The following is a 19,968-nucleotide window of genomic DNA, read 5'->3' on the forward strand; positions in this document are numbered from 1 at the left end:
AATCACTGTCTCGCTCTATACACCTCTATAAATTATTAGAGTCATGAGGGTTCTGTGTCAGACAAAAGTCGTAGGTAAACATCATTTCCCGACTACCAAAAAAACAAAACGTAGGAAAATAAAAGGTATAGGAAAAAAAAAACTTGCGCTCTATCTTTTACTTTCTTTTTTTCAAGTCAGATAATGAAGTTTGTCTCGGCTTCTTCTGTCTAACGCACAACCCTCATGAGTATAATAATCTATCGAGGCAGGATGTAGCTGCGAGTTGCTTCAACTGTCTAAAGCAAAAACACACCCTGGTTTCTCATACTCGCACACTAGGTAAATTCGACTTCTTTATTTTTACCGCCGAAATTTGGACTGTCTTCTAATTTTTCTATAGAGGCGGTTGCGGCGCAACGCTCCACGTTAAATCGTTTTTCACCGGCTGCGGCGGCTCTGCGGTATAGCGCTCTGTCACTGGGAACGAAATCGCAGTTTTGGTTTCCAGCCGCGTCGGCCGCATTGCGGTTCGGTCAGGCAGCAGAAACGCTCGTGTAAACCGTGCATTCGGTATACGTGAAAGAACTCCAGGCGGCCGAATTAATCCGTAGCCACAGTACCCCCCTCCCCTCCCTCCCCTCTCCTTACAACGTATCTCGTAGCGCCTGTGTAGCATTGGTATATGTTAAACCGCGTCAATCAACCAATTCTCTTTCTTTTTTTGTTTCATTTATCAATCGAGCGCAATCATGTAGGCTACTGTCGGACGCAGTCAGACAGCTGTACGGAAACTGGTGTTCAGTTTGCAGACTCACCGTAGGGTGCTCCACCTGTAGCGAGTCTAGGAAACCAGAGAAGTCGGGCCGCCCGAAGTGGGTGATCGCCCTCAGCCCGGTGAACAGACTCCGGTTCGATATCCTCTGGAAGTGCCGCTCGCATATGTACTGAAAGGGAGCGAGAACGAAGGGAGCACACGCAGTGCCTGTATTTCGCCTCTTTGGTCCAAGTTCCAGGACCTCGAAATAAGAGCAGTTATTTGTCTCAAAAAAACAACAAAAAAGAAGAAAAAACGTATAGGTGATCGTTATTTACCCATGCAGCCTTCTATAATGTAGTACCGCGGAGATAGCCAATCTTTCATGTCAAGTACCAGCAGACATGCACGGCGTTCTACTACTTGCGCTGAGGTTCCCCCAGAAGACGGCTTATTCTTTAGAATCACCTCGGCACAGAAATGAGTTGCCTTCATAAAATTTTCATATTCATCGTGTCAATAAACAAAAGGAATCACCCCAAGCGCCCCTTGAACGTGCAATGTCTAACTGTCCCATGCTGCTGTACATATGTACGAAACAAAAGCCTTGCACAAGAACAGTAGCGATTCAACTATTGTCCAACCAGTGCTTTCAGGACACAGGACTAACCAAGGCAGGAATAAACAAGGGGTGTGAGAATATTCGAAACTTTCGAATAACGCATCGACTAGTGTCCTATTCGATTCGGTCTTCGAATCTAATAGTCCATATTCGTAAATGCGAATATTTTTCTAATACTTTTCGAATATTTCAAAACTTCAACTGCGCCCCAAATAAATATAAAATTTGAGCAATACTACGCTAACGTTTCAGCCCCGCGGGCATAGTTTAGACATTAAACATGCCAACTGGCGTAGCGGAGCAGGCTCCGTCACTTCGGTAGCCATACTTTACAGGCTGTACAGCAATCATTCGCCCTCTCTGACGAGCCCTGTGCACGCGATGAAACTATGCTTGTATTCTACTAATGCTCCATTTGTGCTTTTAATAAGCAACGCTTCGTAACGTACTACGTAGTAAAAGAAACTTGCTAACTTTAACGCTACTGGATTGTGAACACCTTTTTATATTGATTTTAATAACGGTTATTCATTATTCGAAAACTATTGGAAGAATATTTGATATTCTATTCGATTCGCTTCTGGCGCAATTTGATTCGTATTCGAATCTTCGTTATGTATCTCAATTTGCTGTCGCGCACCGTGCCACTCGCAACACAGCAGGCTAAGCACGTTTAACAAAAGAGTCTTCTTTAGTGAAATAAGTAGCGATTTCTTGTTCTGCATATTTTGCCTGAAAGAACGTACAGCTGCAGCCAACGTTACTGCGCTCAGGCTCCACATCATGCTCCACGGCGAAACCCAGGAACTCTGCAAAGTAAACCTACAGATCGTCGAGTGCCGCTAACGCCTCCTCTGACGTTAAAATTCTTGGTTCATTTACAGGATCTTCATAACTATTGCCTCCGTTGACATTCGCGTTTTTTTTTTCGGCCAAGGTGGCTTTGAAAACGTCGTCAGCCGTGAGTTGCGATTGCACCATCACGTCGTCATCAACTGAGACGTATTCGTCAGCCGTTGCACCCGCTGATGCGTACACAACAAGCAGCGTATGGGCTGAGCGGTTCCTGGAGCAGTGCAGCAGGACTAGTTCTGACATCAACCAGCTCGTAGAGTGCGTCGTTATAGCTCTGCCGATAACGCTTGCCCAGAGCGCATGCACATCGGAGACGTCTGCGCAGGGCAATGGCGGCACCGCGCGCTTTGCGGAATTCGTTGTAAAGCAAAGAATAAGCCGTCGGGGACGACTAACTGTCTTCGTTGCACGGGCAAACTTGTCGTAGTTGTCTTTGTTGTAGAGACCTTCTAGATACATATGAAAGATAGTTCGGCCGTGACATAATCAATTTTTTGCTATACAGGGCGTTCGACTGCATCTATACAAAACCCCTGTTCCCTCTGTATATGTGCGCCTGCTGTAGTTAACAGATAAGTAAATATATGAGCAAACTTAAGCTGAGGATTTGTTGAAGTGCATTCGGCAAAGTGCACCGAGTGTTTGGAAGAGCGACACATTTGGCCCTCGCATACTTTCACGTTGATCCGAATGAGCGCGCTAGGTGGCTTACCAGCATGGTGGTCCTGAGGTCGAACTTGTGGTAGAACTGCGTGATGAAGATGTGCACGCTGACGAAGTCCTTGGCGTCTCGCTCCTCGACCTGGCGGATGATGTCGGTCATCCACTCGAAGTGTTTCTGGGTACGCGTGACCCAGATGAAGTAGACCTTCTTGCACGCCACGTTGCCCCCGGCGCGACTCGAGGCTCGCTGTGCGATGTCCTTGAGGATGGAGGCGAACGGTGTGACGCCGATGCCTCCGCCCACGAGCACGGACACCTCGAAGCGGAACCAGTCCTGGTGGCCCCCGCCGAACGGACCGTCCAGGTAAATCTGCGCTCGACGGCCGCATTCACACGACGCGTTCAGTATTCGTATGACGTTATACCGCGGTTTGTCTGTGGTCGGCGGTAGTATCCGCATGCCGTATCCACTGGCGCCATCTCTGTTCCCATGACTTTGTACGGCTAGCACCGTTCGAAGCTGCGCCTCATTCGATCCACGTATCCCCAGTGGCTCGATCTGAGCCGTTAGCAGAACAGCAATATGAGCTCCGCGAAGTCACGTGGGCGCACAGTATGCGAGTCTGAGCCAAACGCTTGCGTCTACTCTCGATGGACTGTCAGGTAGAACATCACGTATCGAGTAAATGAATAGTGTTGGGCACAAATTAGAAAACACTAGAAAAATCTTTACAACGTACACGAAACATTAACACCATTCGGGAAAACGCTGAGCATCCGCAAAGTACGCACTTAACATCTCCAGCACATCATTAAAGCTTGTATCTCTCTCTACGATGTCAAATCACGGTATCGCCTGATTTTACATAGCGCGGCTTTATACAGTAAGCCTATGAAAAAAAAAGTACATCGAAGCAGTTGATGATCATACAGACTACGTATCAACTAGAGGTACGAATACCAGATGCTCTCACGAGCGTTTCTCCACAGTTTCTGCAGAATTCTGAGGTCGCAAAACTAGACCTCCCTACTGTATTTCGGACAACGGTGTAGCCTAGTTGCCACTTTAGACAGCCAACGTATTCCCCATCGCTGTTGCGCAAAACAGGACAAATATCTCACCAAAATCAGCTTACAACATTGTACATTATTAGAAATTTAGAATAGGCACTGTCTTCCAGAATATTCTAGAGTTCCAAACACATTTTTCTATCATGTACCTCGGAAGTAAGATGGCCTTGTTTTTCTTATGACAAAAAAATGGAAGGGAACTACCTCCTTGCTGAGCTATACTGCTCGTATGTACGATCGCATGACCCTCTTGCGAGAAAAAAAAAGGCACGAGACATATTGTGCTGTTGTTGAAACATAAGCTTGCGCTCTCTATTTTCGCAAACAGTCGTGAAAGCTCAACCAGCCTCAACATTTTTTTTCTGAAGTGCGAGGCAACCAATTCCCGGAAGCATTCGCATTTAGACTGTGGTATGTCAGTTTTATGTCGACAACGTTCACATGCGTATTTCTGACTTATACGGGCGAAATGCGCTACATGGAAGTTCATCGTAGTAAGTTTTTGCTGTACTGGGACAAACTGCCTTTTCTGTCGGTCATTCACGAGTACGCGAAAGCCTCGATCATGAAAAATGTGTTCTCTTGCATGATTTAACCATTCTGCTGGGTGGAAAGACTAAACTACTCATCGGCTGAGCAAGATGCCAGTACACGATTACTGCCCAAGATCGTTCACTGCTTCTCGCTCAATAAGGATTACATGTCTATGCCGAAATTTCCAGCTGTGCGTCGTTAGCACGCATTCGCAGAGTCAGATGGTTACGAAGGGCGACATCTGAGATTAAAAAAAAATATTTCCTATCTATGAGCTCGCAGCCTAAATTTAAAATACGCTATACTTGTGCTATTGTACGCGACCAGCATATTATTGTACAGCTTTAATGGCTGAAAACTAAAACTGGAATCATATATTGAACTTTTAACATTGAACTTTGACCCTACCTGTACGTTTATCCTCCCTCGTACGGTTCGACGCAAGTCGTTAGACGCCGTGCTCGCTTCGGTTCGAAGCTTCGAAATCAATTCGCTGATAAAACGGGGCTGCACTTGTCGATGTTGATGCTGACTCCTTTCAGAAATAGGCAACCTCTTTTTCCTTTCCTATAATCGGCGCAGCCACTTCGTAATACTGAGCACCGGTCATCCGCCTCAAAGTCTCGAAAGGTTTGAGAATACAGAATTAAATTTTGTTACCTTATTCGAATTTACCGCAAAATGCAACGTACAGGAGGAGGTCCCGGAGTCGGGGACTGAATTGGGACCTCCTGTACATGGCATACACAAATGGAAAAGTAAACGCTGGCACGCATGCATACCTTGGGGTAGCCCTTGTCCGGCAAGTTGCTAGGGTCGTAGATCTTGCGCAGGTTGATGGTCCACGGGCCCAGCGCTCTGATATGCACGCTCAGGTTGTCCTCGTGCGGCGCCGAGGAAAGCGTGAACGGGTGGTACTCGGAGCCGTTGAGGCCCAAACTGGCGATGCGCACCCACTGGCCGCTGCGGTACTCGAAGCTGGGTGGACGCTTCATCAGCAGCATGGTGACATCTGTGCTCAGAGACGTGGGGTCAAGATGTCACTGAAGGGTAAGCTGTCAATAGCGAAGAGGTAATAGGAGAGAAAGAGTCCAAACTTTGATTCGCTTCACGAATGACTTATAGTGGCTTGGACATGAGTTTTGAAATTCTGACAGACAAAAAAATACTGTTTGTTTACAAGAAAGGAGCGCCAAGTCTCTACTGTGGGAGCCGTGAATTCCTCAAACATTTGTTGTGTAAATGGAACAATGGCAGGAAAGACATGTATCGTCAGCACGAACCAAAAGAAGCCGATCACAATGCATTTTAACCGCAAATACATGGATGGATGATGTGTAATCGCTTTCAATTTATAAGCATGGTGTAATCCCAGGTGTACATTTTTTATCCCTAATTTAGCCACAGTGCACGCGACATGGCAACAGATATTAGTCGTTTTATACTTGTTCACATTTGAACTTATGCTGGTAGTACACTGAGAACATACGTATATCAAAGATGATACCTGGCTGTAGTTCAGAACACCTGTTTACCGTCAGAACACCTGTAGTAGGGTTCGATTTTGTTTTATTGCAACATCAGTTATACAAACGCTCAAGGTGCGTTCCTGTAGTTGCCGCCGCGGCCGCCGTCGTGTTATCTTGCTAGGGCGCACGCGCGGCTCGTACGCACGGAGGGTTAGAGGACCTCCGGAGACGCGGAGTTCGTTCGGCTGCAACAATGTCAAGGCGAGAGCGGGAGAGAGAGAGAGTGTGCGTTCTGTGACATGAGTGTGTGTCTTCTTTCTGATTGTGCCTTCGCGAAATAGTATGTCGTTAAGTAAACAGCATCTAGCCCAACCACGAGTCCTCATGCAGATTATTTGAATGAAGGTAGAGAGGTGAGCCTGAGATAGGGCGCTAGCATGCTAGTCTGCTAGCCTGCTACTCTGCCTACAGCGAGGGGGAAATGGGACGTAGAAGAGTTATGAAGGATGATGATGACAGAAGAGAGATGTAGTACTGCGAAGGCAACTTCAGCGTTCTGATAATTATCAATAAATTCGAAAAATGTAATCGGAAATGTCGTCCGGCTTCCTGAGCTTGGCTGGAGTGACTATTCCAATTGAAGTTTCATGAAAACGCGCAAAGGAGGAGCTGGTGTGTGGGCTTCTCCTGTATAAGCAGCACAGGTGCCAAGAAAAGTCTTCCCAGTATATAAGGAGCTGGGATTAGCGGCTCCAGTACGGCGAGGGCCTGCACGGTGTTTCTAGAGGCCCTGAGTTTGGTGACCTCAGGGAATCACGCGCATTGACTCAAGTAGGTGTTTCCGCATTTTCTTGGTACTTTCCTTTTTATTAGCTTTAGCTCCTTGCTTGCCTATACTTTCGCCAGCTTTACTAGCCCTATCATCCGCTTCTTGACGTAAAAGTACACTACGGCACGGTGTAATGCACAGGGCAGCAAAGGCCACCACTTGCGTGGAATAATAAGTGCAAACTTTAAACGGGACAGTGAGGCAGACAATGGACTTACCTGTCTAAAGTTTGCGCTTATTATTCCAAGAAAGAAGGAACCGACTAGCCCAGCAATATGTTCTATTAAAGGGCACTCCGTGTCTGTACCAGACAGTGGCGATGGATATTCTGTGTGTGCTCTCAGCTACCTTGAATTCTCAGTAGGAGCTGTTACCGTCCTAATCGAAGCCGACACAGGCAGAGTTAGACCTGGCGCCTGCGCCCCGCTATGCAGTTCTGCAGTGATTGGGTGTCACTTCTTTTCGCGATCATTGTTTTTCTCGGCGAACAGGTTGAGCATCCTCTCAAGATGTATCCATTGCCATTTTTTTTAGAAGAATACGAACTTCCCGTGCATCTTTGCGCAATCCTTCATCGTCGCTTCGTGAGAGCACGGACAGTTGGGACGAGGCGATATGAACGCACCGTCAGCGCTCCGCTCAAGCTTCTCGGTGGTGAAACCAAGACAGCGTTCTACCTTGCGCTGCTGGCATGAGCTTGGCGCGCACAGGAACTGCTGGTATGAGCGGTATCACTCACGGCTCTCTGTGTGGCCACTTTCCGGCTTCCTAGGTTGATATGGCGGGATCGCACGTGAAGCCCGTTCGTTCGGCACGACGCTATAGCAGCCCCTCGGGACAGTAAACGTCAAGCTACCGTCATCTAATTTTTCACTAAGCGATGGCTAACGCCGACAGTTTCTCAATGGACTAAGCATGTGCACCGTCGAGGTGCGACGCATTGCAACGTCGCTGGTGACACTACTCGTGACGCCAGCGGTGTGAGACGCCTGGTAGCTGCTGCGGCGCTGTTCCTTCGGCATAGCAGCAGTTGCCTTGCCTGCTGCATCGCGCCAACGTGTCGCACCCGCGTATAGTTTGAGCACCGTCCGAGGAGTTAAAAGGCAATGCTATACGCTGCCATCGCTGTCGATGCTTCGCTCTTCTGACGAAACTGCCAGTTTGTGTTTCATAGAGAGAGCTGGAGGGGGAGGAGGATGTTCTGAAACCGGAAAAGTTCTCCGAGGATTATTCTGCGACACGACAGCTATATTTGGCAACTATCAGCGAGTTAGGTTTCAGCACACGCATCTGCTGCGATTTATGACGTGAATGCTGATTATTTGTAAACTGGTTAGTTGTATAGCGATTATTTTGCAGATTCGAAGGTTCCACCTCAACACAAAAGGTAACGCGAAGGCGCTGTGTATGTTTGCTGAACATGGAGTGTAGAACATTTGAAACTTTAAGCAGTCTCTGAAAAAAACCCAGTCACAGATTTCAAAAGATTGCGAAGCTCATGAAGAGTTCAGTGAATGTAGCTCTATCGGCTCAATCGGAAGCAGAACGCTCACAAGGCTTACATTTCATAAGGATATTTTAAGTGCGCGTAGGGAATACGACCTTCTCGAAAACCGAGTAAGTTGACGATGAAGGATGAACGTCACTTAAAGTGTGGGAAAGTGCAATGGCTTTGCGTCTGCATCGCCGTAGACTGGCTAGCCAACCATGGGCTAGCCTGCAGCTTGCTGTTACGCTCACGAACACAGAATTCTTACATTTTATCGAGGGGCAGTGCCAGATAGTGTATTGTTACGTTAACCAGTCTGTTAGTGGCACAATCCATCTAAAGGTGGCCTTAGACTATGGCTCCTAGAAGACCCGCAGGGAACGTCCACTTTCCAGAAGCGCAGGGATTCAAAGCTGATGAAAGCTGATGAAATCATTAACTGCTTGCTCAGCAGTCGAGACAGACAAGAGGCTAAATTGGAGTGTAAGTGTAGTGAAAGGAGGGACGATATTGATCGAGCCTGAGTCGTTACAGGCGTAGGTAACTGCACAATATAGAGATAGAGATTTTAAGGAAGAGATATCAGATCAGTGAGCGATTGGCAAAATGCTAGATTGCAATAGATGTATATAATACCCAATTATCTCAAACAGGCTAGGTGACTATTTGTCGCCGCCAAGTTTCGAAACAGATGCCAATAGAGATAATCATCATCATTATCGTTTCATATTTTTTTCTCCTTCGGCCTGAGTATGCATATATTACTCGCCCGTTACAAAGGACCGGTATTGCCACAAGTTCAGTTCAGTGAGATCGGCATACTTGAGGCCTTCGCCGGTCATCACAGCTCCGGGGGAAAGTCGTCAATTATTAACTTTCCTTTTTTTTTTCATCGCCCATCTCTAACTTTCTTTGTCCCCTTCGTCCAGGAATAGCAGCTAAACAGAATCTGTTCTGATTGACCTTCCTGCTTTTTGCTTGTTTCTTTCTCTATGCATTTACATAAACTTGTCACTGTTGTTTGCTGCGTGACTTAGTTAAATGCACTAGAGCAAACCCAAACGCTTTCGCGTATTTATTACACCGCCTCTGCAGTATCCCCTAACGCGGCTTCGTTTCCGGTATATTCGTTTCAGTTTACCAAGTGGCGGTAACTACTACGGGAAGCGAGACTAGGTACATTAGGACCAAAAGGCACAAATCTAACACGCAACACTGCAGTGTCGTTGCTTCCACAGTAAAATCTTAAAGTAGAGTCGTCTGCTTGCTTCCGAGTATATATGGACACGGCAGGTGACACCGTGCTTACCGGACGGCAAGTGTTCGGCGCGGATGACCGAGATCTCGACCTTCTTGCGACTGAGCGAGACCAGCCGGTCGAGGACGTAGAGCACCAGGGGTCCCAGGAAGAAATAGTAGAACAGCGGCGGCTGCACCAGCCGCCCGAGGCCGTGGAGCACCATGAGGATGTAGAAGACCGGGTACAGGTTGTGCGTGTTCCAGAATGCGTTGAACACGTGGCGCCGCGCGAACGGCATGGCGAACACGTACATCACCGACAGCAGCATCAGCAGGAACACCCCCGTCAGTCCTGCGACATTCGGTTGATTTCATTTCGTTGCCTTAAGTACCCCTAATAAAAGGGCATTACATAAGTTAGACACATACATTAGGAAAATATATACACAAGCGATACAAGTATAATCATGTTGAATTATGAGCATAATAGCATCAGGTGGCAACAGACTATACTTACAATACAGGAAAAAGAATTGCAGGTACGCAGCCGATTATTCAGAGCGTGTTAAATTTAAAATCTGCGGTTTTATGCGTTGAAGCCATAATCTGGCTATGAGGCACGCCGTAGTGAGGGACTCCAGAATAATTTTTACCTCCTAGGTTTCTTTAATGCACGTCCAATGCAAGGTAAGCCAAGTCTTTTTGCATTCCGCCCCCATTAACATGCAGCCGCTGCAACCGGGATCGAACTTCCGACCTTGAGCTCAGCAGTGCAGCGCTTTAAAGGATGTTTTGCGTGCCAGTGACGAGTGTTAGGAATAATAGTGCTTTGTGTTTAATTTTTTTCATGCACCCATTCACTTTCACATCCACAGTACGTGCTTCCTAAGCTGCAGGTTTGCCTTCGCCTAAACGTTGTTTGCGACCATCCTTATCGATTCCCTTTATCAGTCGTGGTAACACTGACATGTTTGATACGCCATATGTAAGCGTGTTAGCATCTAGATTTTATTCGGGCTTTAAAAATTTAGCCGCATTCCATCGGTGCTAATTTCCTGTCACAACTCTTATAGTATGCTTGAAGCTAAGTCTCCTAAGGTGGTACAACTGGTGCAGAAGCGAGCTCTGTTTATTATGAAGGCACGTTTTGTCCTGATCCCCAGTGTCATCCAGGAAATATAAGCCATCTCCTGTATTCGCAGTGTAATAACTTTTGTAACCAGCGTTTCACTACTTATGTACATAGTGTAAAACTGCCGTATGTATACTTGATCCATTTACTCATTTAACTGGCACAATCTTTATGCTTACAATTTTTTAGACCACAGAATTCTGTTTTTTTTACCTGTCATGGTGGCGAAGCACCAGTAGTGGAACTTGGGTAGCTCGTCCGTCCTGCGAATGAGTCGAAGCTCTATTCAAGCCTCTGCCATAACACAGACACAAAATGTGATGACCGTAGAAAGTCGTTACAGGGCTAGAGTCCTGAAATACGAATTGGACACGTGACACTCACGCATGGTAATATTCTCTGAAGAGGCATGTCAGGTCATCTGCAGTCTGCGTCGAGATATGGTAAAAGTTTAGGGCGTGTCCCACGCTGTGGATAACTGAAATGATAGGTCAGAACAGCGGCGATGATCACCGGGAAAGGTGAATATTGCAAATGATCATTTGTGCTTTCACTCTTGCGTATACACATGAAGAAGCATATATGTCTGTTGGGTGACGTAAACCAATCTCCATAGTATAAGTCTTCACACAGAGCGATAACAAAGTGTTCCTGCTTCATGGTAAGCCTCACGTTCCGGCTGTGCCTTAGCATACACTTTCAGCCATGCCACTCATGTCACTGAGCAATGTAATCGAGTGGTTATTGTCGTGAACAGCGAACGAAAGGACAGGCGCTATCCTTCTTCAAGTAAATTTGCTGGTGAAAGGGGCCTATACCTGTTTATTTCACATGCTTCTAACCCCAACGCTACGGGTCAGAGCGGAGTATATGGGTCACAGCAGCGGCGTTTTATTCCATATACCTTTAGGAGTATAAGGTAGCTCTACCGTTTGTAATTTATTCTGCGGTAAACAAAGCTTCGTGCAATAATGTTAAGCGTACTTACATTGTACAAAAGAAGAGCAGTTAAAGGACGACTCTCCGCGATCTTATTTATCATTGCGCATGCTGGAATTCTAATTTGTTCGTTCACTGTATCGTTAACTGGCAAGCGCGTCTATGTATTTTTCAACGAGCACTAAAAAGGTGAATGGCGTCTGAGGTTTTATGATGTTTGCACTGACCTGAAAAGATGCCGGCCCATATGGCTATGTACAGATGCATGGGAATGGCCGAGTCGAAGGGCACGTATTGGTGCAGGAAGGTGTCGCGCAGGAAGGTGATGCTGTTCCGGCACATGGTCAGCAGCAGCGTCGAGTAGGTGAACATCTGGGCGCTCGCCGCACCACGGGTTATGGTGACGCCGTAGCCGGCGATCTGCCGCAGGCCACCGTGTTCACGCTCCACCGAGTAATCTGCGCCACGTGACATCGCACTAAGCTAAGTGGATATGCATATGCTGTTGCACACAAGCTGGCCATTCTGACCACCAGCGCCGACAGCTGATTCCAGGCGCTGCCACATTTGTCGACAGAAGATATCAAACCAAAAAGAAAGGACTTGTAGAGCTGGAAACATTTGAGACACGCGGGCCCACTGCTTGATCTGCCGAGATAGATAACGGCATAGCCTGCGATTGAACAGATTTAAAAAGGCAGCTGAGCAAGCATTGTTACCGATATCATTCAATTATGGGTGTGTTGGATACTTCGAGCGTTGGAGACGAATAATCCTGATATAGATCGGCCATTGTGTAGCCACACACACAGTAAGCATCCATCGTGGTGGCTTTGCTGTTAGCGCTCTACATGGGAATGCATAGTGCTCTGCTGTGGAGAATGAGATCATACGTTCGATGTCTGGCCTCAGCGGCCGTAGCTAATTGAGCGGGGGTTGCAGGAACGCCTGTGTCGGGCTGACATCTCGTAATACCGTACATATACCTGAGTCATCAAAACAAACTGACAGACCTTCGCTAAGACGTATAGCGGCACATCCTGCTAGTGTCTTTTAGGTGTAAATATCAATCGACTCACAGTAGGCTCGCTCGCTGAAGATGGCGAACAACACGAGTGTGTACAGGGTGAGCCAGAAGATCTCCAGTCGGTGGTTCTCGCCGAACTTGCCCACCGCGACCAGGTAGCGGGAAAAGGCCGATTCTTGCTCGTAGTTGACCTTGCGGGGTAGCGCCAGCGGCTGCACGTTCAGCTGCCTGCGAGTCGACTGGCCCGTTGCCTCAGCGGCCAGCGCGGCAGCGGCCGTGGGTGCGTCGCTCTTGCCGCCGAAGTAACTGGTGCGAGAAAGGTGGCGGGGACAGACTTCGAAGCACCGCGCTGGTGATTACAGACGCTTAAGCGAATGAAAAGCATTATTAATGAAACCCCAAAGCCAACCACCATCTTCATGAAACGGGCGCCACATGCCTACATTTAATTTCATTCTAACGTTACACCGCGTGACAACCCTAAACAAAAAAAAAAGGAGAATGAAAGAAACATCTACACTACTATTGCCACCTCTAATGAATATGCCCAATGAGCTCTGGAGAAATCCCGGGAGTCTCTACGTATACGCCACGAGAGGTTCCTACGCTAAGAGAGCAGAACGAAACTTTCCTGTCGTCATTGAAGTTTGTTAAACGGAGGTCACATTTGACGTATTATTGAACGAAATTATGATGTTTAACTGCTGCCAGGGCATGTTTAAAAGGTATCATATCGCTAATTTTGTTTCTAGCGCATTGCAAGGCCCGATAATGGGAGCGTACAAATCTTGCACTCTCAACTACGACGTTAACAAAAACGTTATGCACTGAAGCGAAGCCTTGAGTGCCTGAAAATGAAACGCTGATAATGTGCTTTACGAGGAATATTCTACAGATAGCAGACTGAGGGCACATTTTGGCAAGTGATGATGGCAGGAGTCCTTACGTCTTCTTGTAAAATATACCAGGGCTTCCCTACTGAACGAAAAATCCGCAAAAAAGTCCCAGAGTTCAACGGAACGCGGTTACAGCTGTTAGCACCGTAGATTCCCGGTAACACTGCTGGTTCCACCCCAAGGCTGATAGAGCTACTCAGCTTGCATGCGATGACTGAGGAATGTTGTTGCCGCGTTCTACTATAGGGTGGGTTGGGGGATAGGGGATGGCATGGACGGATGTAACTACTCTCAAGCAACACAATCATTGTTCAGATGCCCTCGCAGGGAGATGACGCTTGAAACAATAGTGGTTACTAGAGAACACAGGATTGGTGTCGTTTAAGGCGTTGGGTTAATGTTTACAATGCCATGGAGCTCTCAAGGAGACAAAGGCCGCTTACCTGTAAGCCCGGACGAGAGTGTTCTGGGCGCGGTAGACGACGCTATTTCTGTTCATCGACGGTGGAGGTGCCCCTTTGAAGGTAGACACTGTGGTGGAAAAAAGGTAAAGAGCTGCGCTTTACTTAGGCCTTTGAAAAAGAAATGACAATCTGGGAGCTATTGCGATTATTCTTCAAGTACCGGTAGTTCAAATGCCACACATTTAGAGTGCCATTTATGTACTGTCACAATGTAGGCATACCCGCAGCTATTTTCACTTTTATCTCGGACATTTGTACATATCTAAAGCATTCCGCCAAAGGAACATCGGGGCACCATAAGTGAGCATGACAGCCCCTGCCTCTGTCGCTTGTCGCGGTAAGTTACTTTTCTCCGTCTGTATCCCTGAACAAAGCAGTGTCTTTGGAAACCTAGTGCCGTGCCACCATTCTTCATAATAGCGATATGCCTATTATTTGTACAGACGACATACCGTCAAAGTTGAGCTGTGTATAACCGAGCTGGTCCTTGTGGCTGGACAGTAGCATCTGGAAGTCTTCCAGCGTGATGGTCTGCTTCTTCTCCAATCCAGCTTCTCTAAACATGGAGCTGATCAGTTCGTTCAGCTTCTCCTGTGACAAACTTTGGTTGGCCAGCTCCAGCAGTGATCTGTTTGGAGACAAAAATGAGCAGTCACGTTTAGTTATAGGATCTCCTCATCATAAACTGAAGCTCAGCGAATGCAGGTTGAACGTTCGAGAAGTATAGAAGCAGAGGTCCTCAAGCAAAAAATATTTGGCGTCACACTCTTGACTACTATAAGTAAGCAGGTAGTTGTCAGGAGGAAGAGTAAGTGATACTCCCTCGATAGAGAAAAACTATTTATGCAACATTTTGTTTGAAGGAAAGCGTTGTGAATTCAAACAGTAATTTTTAGGCCATAGCACAGCACTATAACTTAATTTTGCTACAGCTCCCTTTATTTTTTTAATTCTACGCCACTGCGTTTGAGACTGGTAACGCATTTCTTTTTTCTTTTTTCATTTGTTACTTGTGTGAGGCCTACATCTCCTTCTGTATGCCCAAACTCCGTTGAGAGCATGTGCCATCCGATCGAAGATATAACAAAAAAATCTCAGTGCCCTTCCACTCTGTGAAGAAGGATGGCCAACGAATCTGTGTTTGTGGGCACCTTAATGGCGAACTTCACCTCCGCCGCCGTTCGACCCGGCATTGCACTATCTTCGGGATCCGCCCAAGTATGGGGAGTGCTTAACGCTTGCATCACCTCCGCCGCGGGTCGGCCCGGCATTGCACTATCTTCGGGATCGGCCCACGTATGGGGAGTTTTGTGTTTACACACGGACACGATCCTTGGGGAACTAGCCCTTAACAGCTTCGCCGTAAAATTGGTTTCCTCATTGTCTGACTTAATTAATTAATTAATTAATTAATTAATTAATTAATTAATTAATTAATCGGTTAATTAATTATTACGTCGACGAACGCAGGAGTAATGGCACGAGCGCGTTCGCGCGGTACCGCCGAGGGCCGCCAAGAGGCCAGCTGTGGAAGAAGATGACGCTGGAGCCATCCTGATGATTATAGTTTTCTCTTAACACACGCACACGATCCTAGGGGAAGTAGTCTTTAACAGCTTCACTGTGAAAGAAAGTCGCAGTTTCGCTCGAAAGGCGGAGCACCGATTGCGATAGCAAATTAGTAGGCAGCTATACGAAGGATAATAGTCTTATCGGCAGCATGAACTTGGAAATATTCGCTAGCTAACTAAATTAACAAGCATATGGTGTCAGCGCGCGCATGCAGACATGAACAAATCACGCTCGATGACCGAGGGCACTCGCTGTCAAAACGCTGGCGTGGGGTCGCGTGGCTGCAGCAGCGAGCGAAGTGACCTTCGTGCTGTCTATCGCTTCAATGCAAACTGAGTGGCGATAACACAGCACGCACGAAGGTATGAGCCGTCTGCAGATCGCTTTCAAGATAGGGCATGCGCGACCGCGCACGGCAGCGCAAAATACGCTGTTGCTATCGAAGTAGAACGCCGCCTCTCCCTCCCTCCCGCGCTACCTCGCTGCTTGCCTCTCTTGCGCGCGCGCGATTGAGCCGCGATCGACGATTCCCCTTGGGCGCGTTCGCGAAGTACGCAGTAGCTGCCGGAGAGCAACGTCCCCCTCCTTCCCATCCTTCTACAGCCTTTCGCGCGACGGAAGACTGCACGTTTCCTCTACGCTTTCCTCCCTAGCGTGCGCCAGATTGAGCTGCAATCGCCGGCTCCTCTCGCGCGCTTTCACTCGCACCACATCGTATGGCGTGCGTCGACGGCGTTATACACCTTGGGCTTATGCGGAACATCACGCCGACGCCGGCGGCTAAGGTGCGCCTGCAATGTCCATATATTTTCTATCGCAAAAAAAAAAACAGTTAAGGTTCCACACTATGCTTGCAGTGATACTTACTTGATCATGTTCGCGAACTCGCTGCGCGATAGCTTTCCTGAGTGGTCGATGTCGTACATGTCGAACATGAGCTTAGTCTTGTCTTCCGCAGATCCTGGAAAGAGGGAACGTGATGCATTCACGTAAATTTGTTTCGGATGAGAGTCGGTGACTAACCGCCACTCTCGCAGCCGGTCTGATCATTTCGAAAGTTTACCAGTGTACTGCTCAACGCGAAACTTGCAGACAATAAAAGAGCCCTAAACCATAAGTCCCTTAAAGACCCTCGCACATACGCTTTCGTATTGTTATACGAAGTTGTCAAGTTGGTGTGATGCGCAATTTGGTGTCGGCGACATAGTGTACGAGATGCAGGCGCCATCTGACCGAAGCTAGAGCGATGTCTTCCTCAGGCTAGCAACTGCCAGCAGCTGCATTGCTGCAGTGACGAGCACGAATCCACTTCGAAGCGTTTCAGTTAGCAATATTTTTTGTTGTACCACTGTTTAAAGACTTGCTGACAGCCAAGCATAATCAAATAGGCACCGGAAAAATTAGAGCAAGTACGCGACGCTTGAAGCATTTAGCGATGGCGTAAGAGGAATGTGACACCAGTGTGTATCGCATTCGCTAAAGTGCATTGGTTTCAGCGCATGTCAGCCTGTTGCCCAAAAATGAGTTCATAGCACGTGCGACTGTAAATGTGCTCGGCACCGTGTATTGCGGCTCTTATAGCACCACCATCGCTCCGGCTCTCCAGAGGGTGAGCAGAACACTCGCCGTCGGTCTGCAAAACTCCAGGGATTCCAAAGGAGCTCCGCATTATGGTCAAGAAAGAACTGTGGTTAAACTGACATAACATTAATATTTATGATTGTATACCTTTGGCGAAGATGACGATCATGTCGAGGAATTCCCTGAAGGATATGTAGCCGTTGTTGTCGAAGTCTACCAAGGCGAACATCTGCTGGACGAACGTCGAGTCCGCATGCATAGAGAGGGCGGCGGCGAATTCGGTTTGCGTCAGCTCCAGGTTGACGATGTCCCGTGCCTGGGCTGCGTCCAGCTGCAGGATCTCCTTCTGGTCGTGCTCGATGCCGAACGCCTGCGTATCGCGCACACGGCCGCCACAAGTATTTCGTTAAAACAGTCGTACATTTGTGCCACTATGCCACCGCTCTCTATTCACTGCCTGCAATAGCTGTTACGGGGTCTTGTCCGCACTCGAGATGATGTTGACGTTCGTCATAGGTATCGCTAAATGGTTCAGGCGTCGCGTAACTCATTTTTATTTTTTCCGGTGCCCATATCTCCCCTGACCTGCTTAGGGGGGAGGGGAGACGGAAACCGAGTGCACAGTCGTTGTGTCCCTCTGCTGTGAGCACCTTCGATGGTTCATTGTGGCTTTTGTTGAACAGAGAATTGCGCTGCATACCAGCTATGCTTCCATCGTTCAGAAGTGCTCAAAACAACGCAGGTTCACGCTTTAAATATTTGAGGGCAGGATGTGTAAGCACTATACAACCTTCCCTTATGGTACCAATTTTTGTTATCGTCACGATTTGTTAACTTCTACTGCCTTTAAAAGTACGATGCAGGATTTTTGCAGAAGTTGTTCTCTATTTCCAAAATGATGCAACTTAATTATTGGGTGTTCTTGTGCTAAGGGGCGTTCTGAAAAAAAGTATGCACTTACATGACTGCGCGACTATCAGCATCGTGTGAATAGTTTGCTCGCCCTCACCTCCCACCCTCTTCTCTCTGACGGAAATCCCTGCGTACGCCTATGATGCACCGTGTTCGGCTCATTACGGCTCCGGCGACAGGCTAGATAGCGATACATATGCTAAAACCCGAATAAATCAAACAGGTCAGGGGACTGTTTGACCTCGCCCCGTCCCAAAGGGGATGCCAATCATCGTCATTATCATTATCATCATCATGAACAACATCATCACAGGTGCGAGTGGGGTGAAAGAAGAGCTCATCGCTGTAAAAGTATCGACATTTGTCTCCTTTGCGCTCACCTGAGCGAAGACGACCCGGAAGAACTTGTCGAGCTGCTTCTTTCGGTGCTCTAGGGTGATGGCGTCTCGAAGCAGAACGCTCTCTTCCAACTGTCGTCTCTCGCGCCCCACGCCGATGTTGCCCAGGAACTCCTCGACCCGCGCCACGAACGACTCCATCTCGTCGAGGGCGTCGAACTTGAGCACCTGCACGGTGGTATTGCCGTGGCGAAGGCTTGAAGTGAGCTAAGCGGTCGGATGCAAGGTTTCTGCTTCTCACGCTACATGAGCACAAGTAATGAGCAGGACATTTTTGCATGCTTTAATGGACTGAGTATAGAGGGCCCGAAGTATCATATCAAACTAACTCTCTGAATCATTTATTTCCATTCTTTCTTATTACTTGAAGCTCGTCTTAAAAAATTACAAAACGACAATTCTGTGGGGAGAGCAGTTCTGTGCCGCCGGGTGAGTGCGTGACATACATGCGTGTGCCATTTTTGTGTTGTCTCCCTCCCTCTCTTTCTTTTTAATTTTCTCTTCCTATTTCATTCACCATGCCCTCTCCGTTACTCCCATGTTCTTCACATACTTCTTAGTCTCTATGCACCTTTTCTCTTCTAGAGTTTGGAGGCGTTGTGACACTCCTGGTGGCAGTAGGCAGTTAGCTCTTTCTCTTTTCTGTGATTGTTTTATGTACGCAGACATAATAGTAATAATAATAATAATAATAATAATAGTAATAACACAAAATATTTCCTGCTACGCCAATGTCTCTTGAATTATCAGCTATCAAAATGAAATTCCTAATGGTTAAAAAAGTTTTGTTATTCGCTCAATGTTACTGCTGCTAGGAGCCAATGCAACCGCTATCAACTGCAGATGGGCATGGCATCATCAAGGCGCAAACATTGCACAAATACTGCGTGCATGCTTCCAACAACGACAAAAATCACCGACGATTACGATACCCCCTAATGCGAAATTTGAGCGCATTTCTATACGTGTTTTCATTTCGCGTGTCAATATTTTGTATTATGATTTTATAGGAAGAGAACGCTCTGAGTAGCGCACTTTGTTTCCACAGGGCCGACGCGCGCTACTCTGGCGCCATATCGTAGCCATCGTCGCCGTACAGCCCGTCTTGCGTGGCACTACGCTTTGCTTCTCACGCGTTTGTTTCACCAATGACAAGAGCGGGCCTAAGTCGCGGGGAAATCGCGCACCAGTGTCAGCGACGTCACCACCTGAGGGAGCGTTACATCGAGCCTTGCTCGTAGCCGCTAGCCATCGCCCCTTGCAAGAGCAGTGATACACGTCACACACGCTGGTACCGCGGACGGACGTAACCACATTGCCCCCCCCCCCCCCCCCGCCTCGGAAGCGCAGACGAGATCGCCCACGCGGCGGCGGGTGCCGTGGCCGCCTGCAACTCAGTGCATTCGCGTGCCGTCTCCCCTCCGCTCCTTCTATGCTTCATGCTTTCACTGCACCGTCCTCCTCCACTTTCCTCCTCGCGTGCTCTTCTTTCGTTCTTTCCTTCGCGTTCGCTTTCATCTTTCGTCTGTGCTCGTTCGCT

The 19,968-nt window shown here is 47.7% G+C and overlaps 2 protein-coding genes across 2 annotated transcripts in view; one reads left to right on the forward strand and one right to left on the reverse strand.

Moving 5' to 3' along the window:
* The window catches only part of LOC142571848 (dual oxidase 2-like), a 48,162-nt gene that overhangs the window by 782 nt on the left and 27,412 nt on the right, over positions 1-19,968 (reverse strand). Inside the window, exons 17-29 of the mRNA XM_075680504.1 lie at positions 18,411-18,596; positions 17,266-17,488; positions 16,405-16,498; positions 14,418-14,593; positions 13,945-14,032; positions 12,658-12,911; positions 11,806-12,036; positions 11,024-11,117; positions 10,853-10,902; positions 9,578-9,859; positions 5,264-5,493; positions 2,926-3,246; positions 798-926 (exon numbers count right to left, since the gene is read on the reverse strand). Of these exons, the coding sequence (XP_075536619.1) occupies positions 798-926; positions 2,926-3,246; positions 5,264-5,493; positions 9,578-9,859; positions 10,853-10,902; positions 11,024-11,117; positions 11,806-12,036; positions 12,658-12,911; positions 13,945-14,032; positions 14,418-14,593; positions 16,405-16,498; positions 17,266-17,488; positions 18,411-18,596 (2,358 nt within the window). The remainder of the gene's footprint in view (positions 1-797; positions 927-2,925; positions 3,247-5,263; positions 5,494-9,577; positions 9,860-10,852; positions 10,903-11,023; positions 11,118-11,805; positions 12,037-12,657; positions 12,912-13,944; positions 14,033-14,417; positions 14,594-16,404; positions 16,499-17,265; positions 17,489-18,410; positions 18,597-19,968) is intronic.
* The window catches only part of LOC142571849 (dual oxidase maturation factor 1-like), a 61,964-nt gene continuing 47,454 nt past the window's right edge, over positions 5,459-19,968 (forward strand). Inside the window, exon 1 of the mRNA XM_075680506.1 lies at positions 5,459-5,531. The gene's annotated coding sequence lies outside the window, so the exon portion shown is untranslated. The remainder of the gene's footprint in view (positions 5,532-19,968) is intronic.

This window comes from Dermacentor variabilis, chromosome 2 (genome assembly GCF_050947875.1).
Source record: "Dermacentor variabilis isolate Ectoservices chromosome 2, ASM5094787v1, whole genome shotgun sequence".
Taxonomy (NCBI): Eukaryota; Metazoa; Arthropoda; class Arachnida; order Ixodida; family Ixodidae; genus Dermacentor; species Dermacentor variabilis.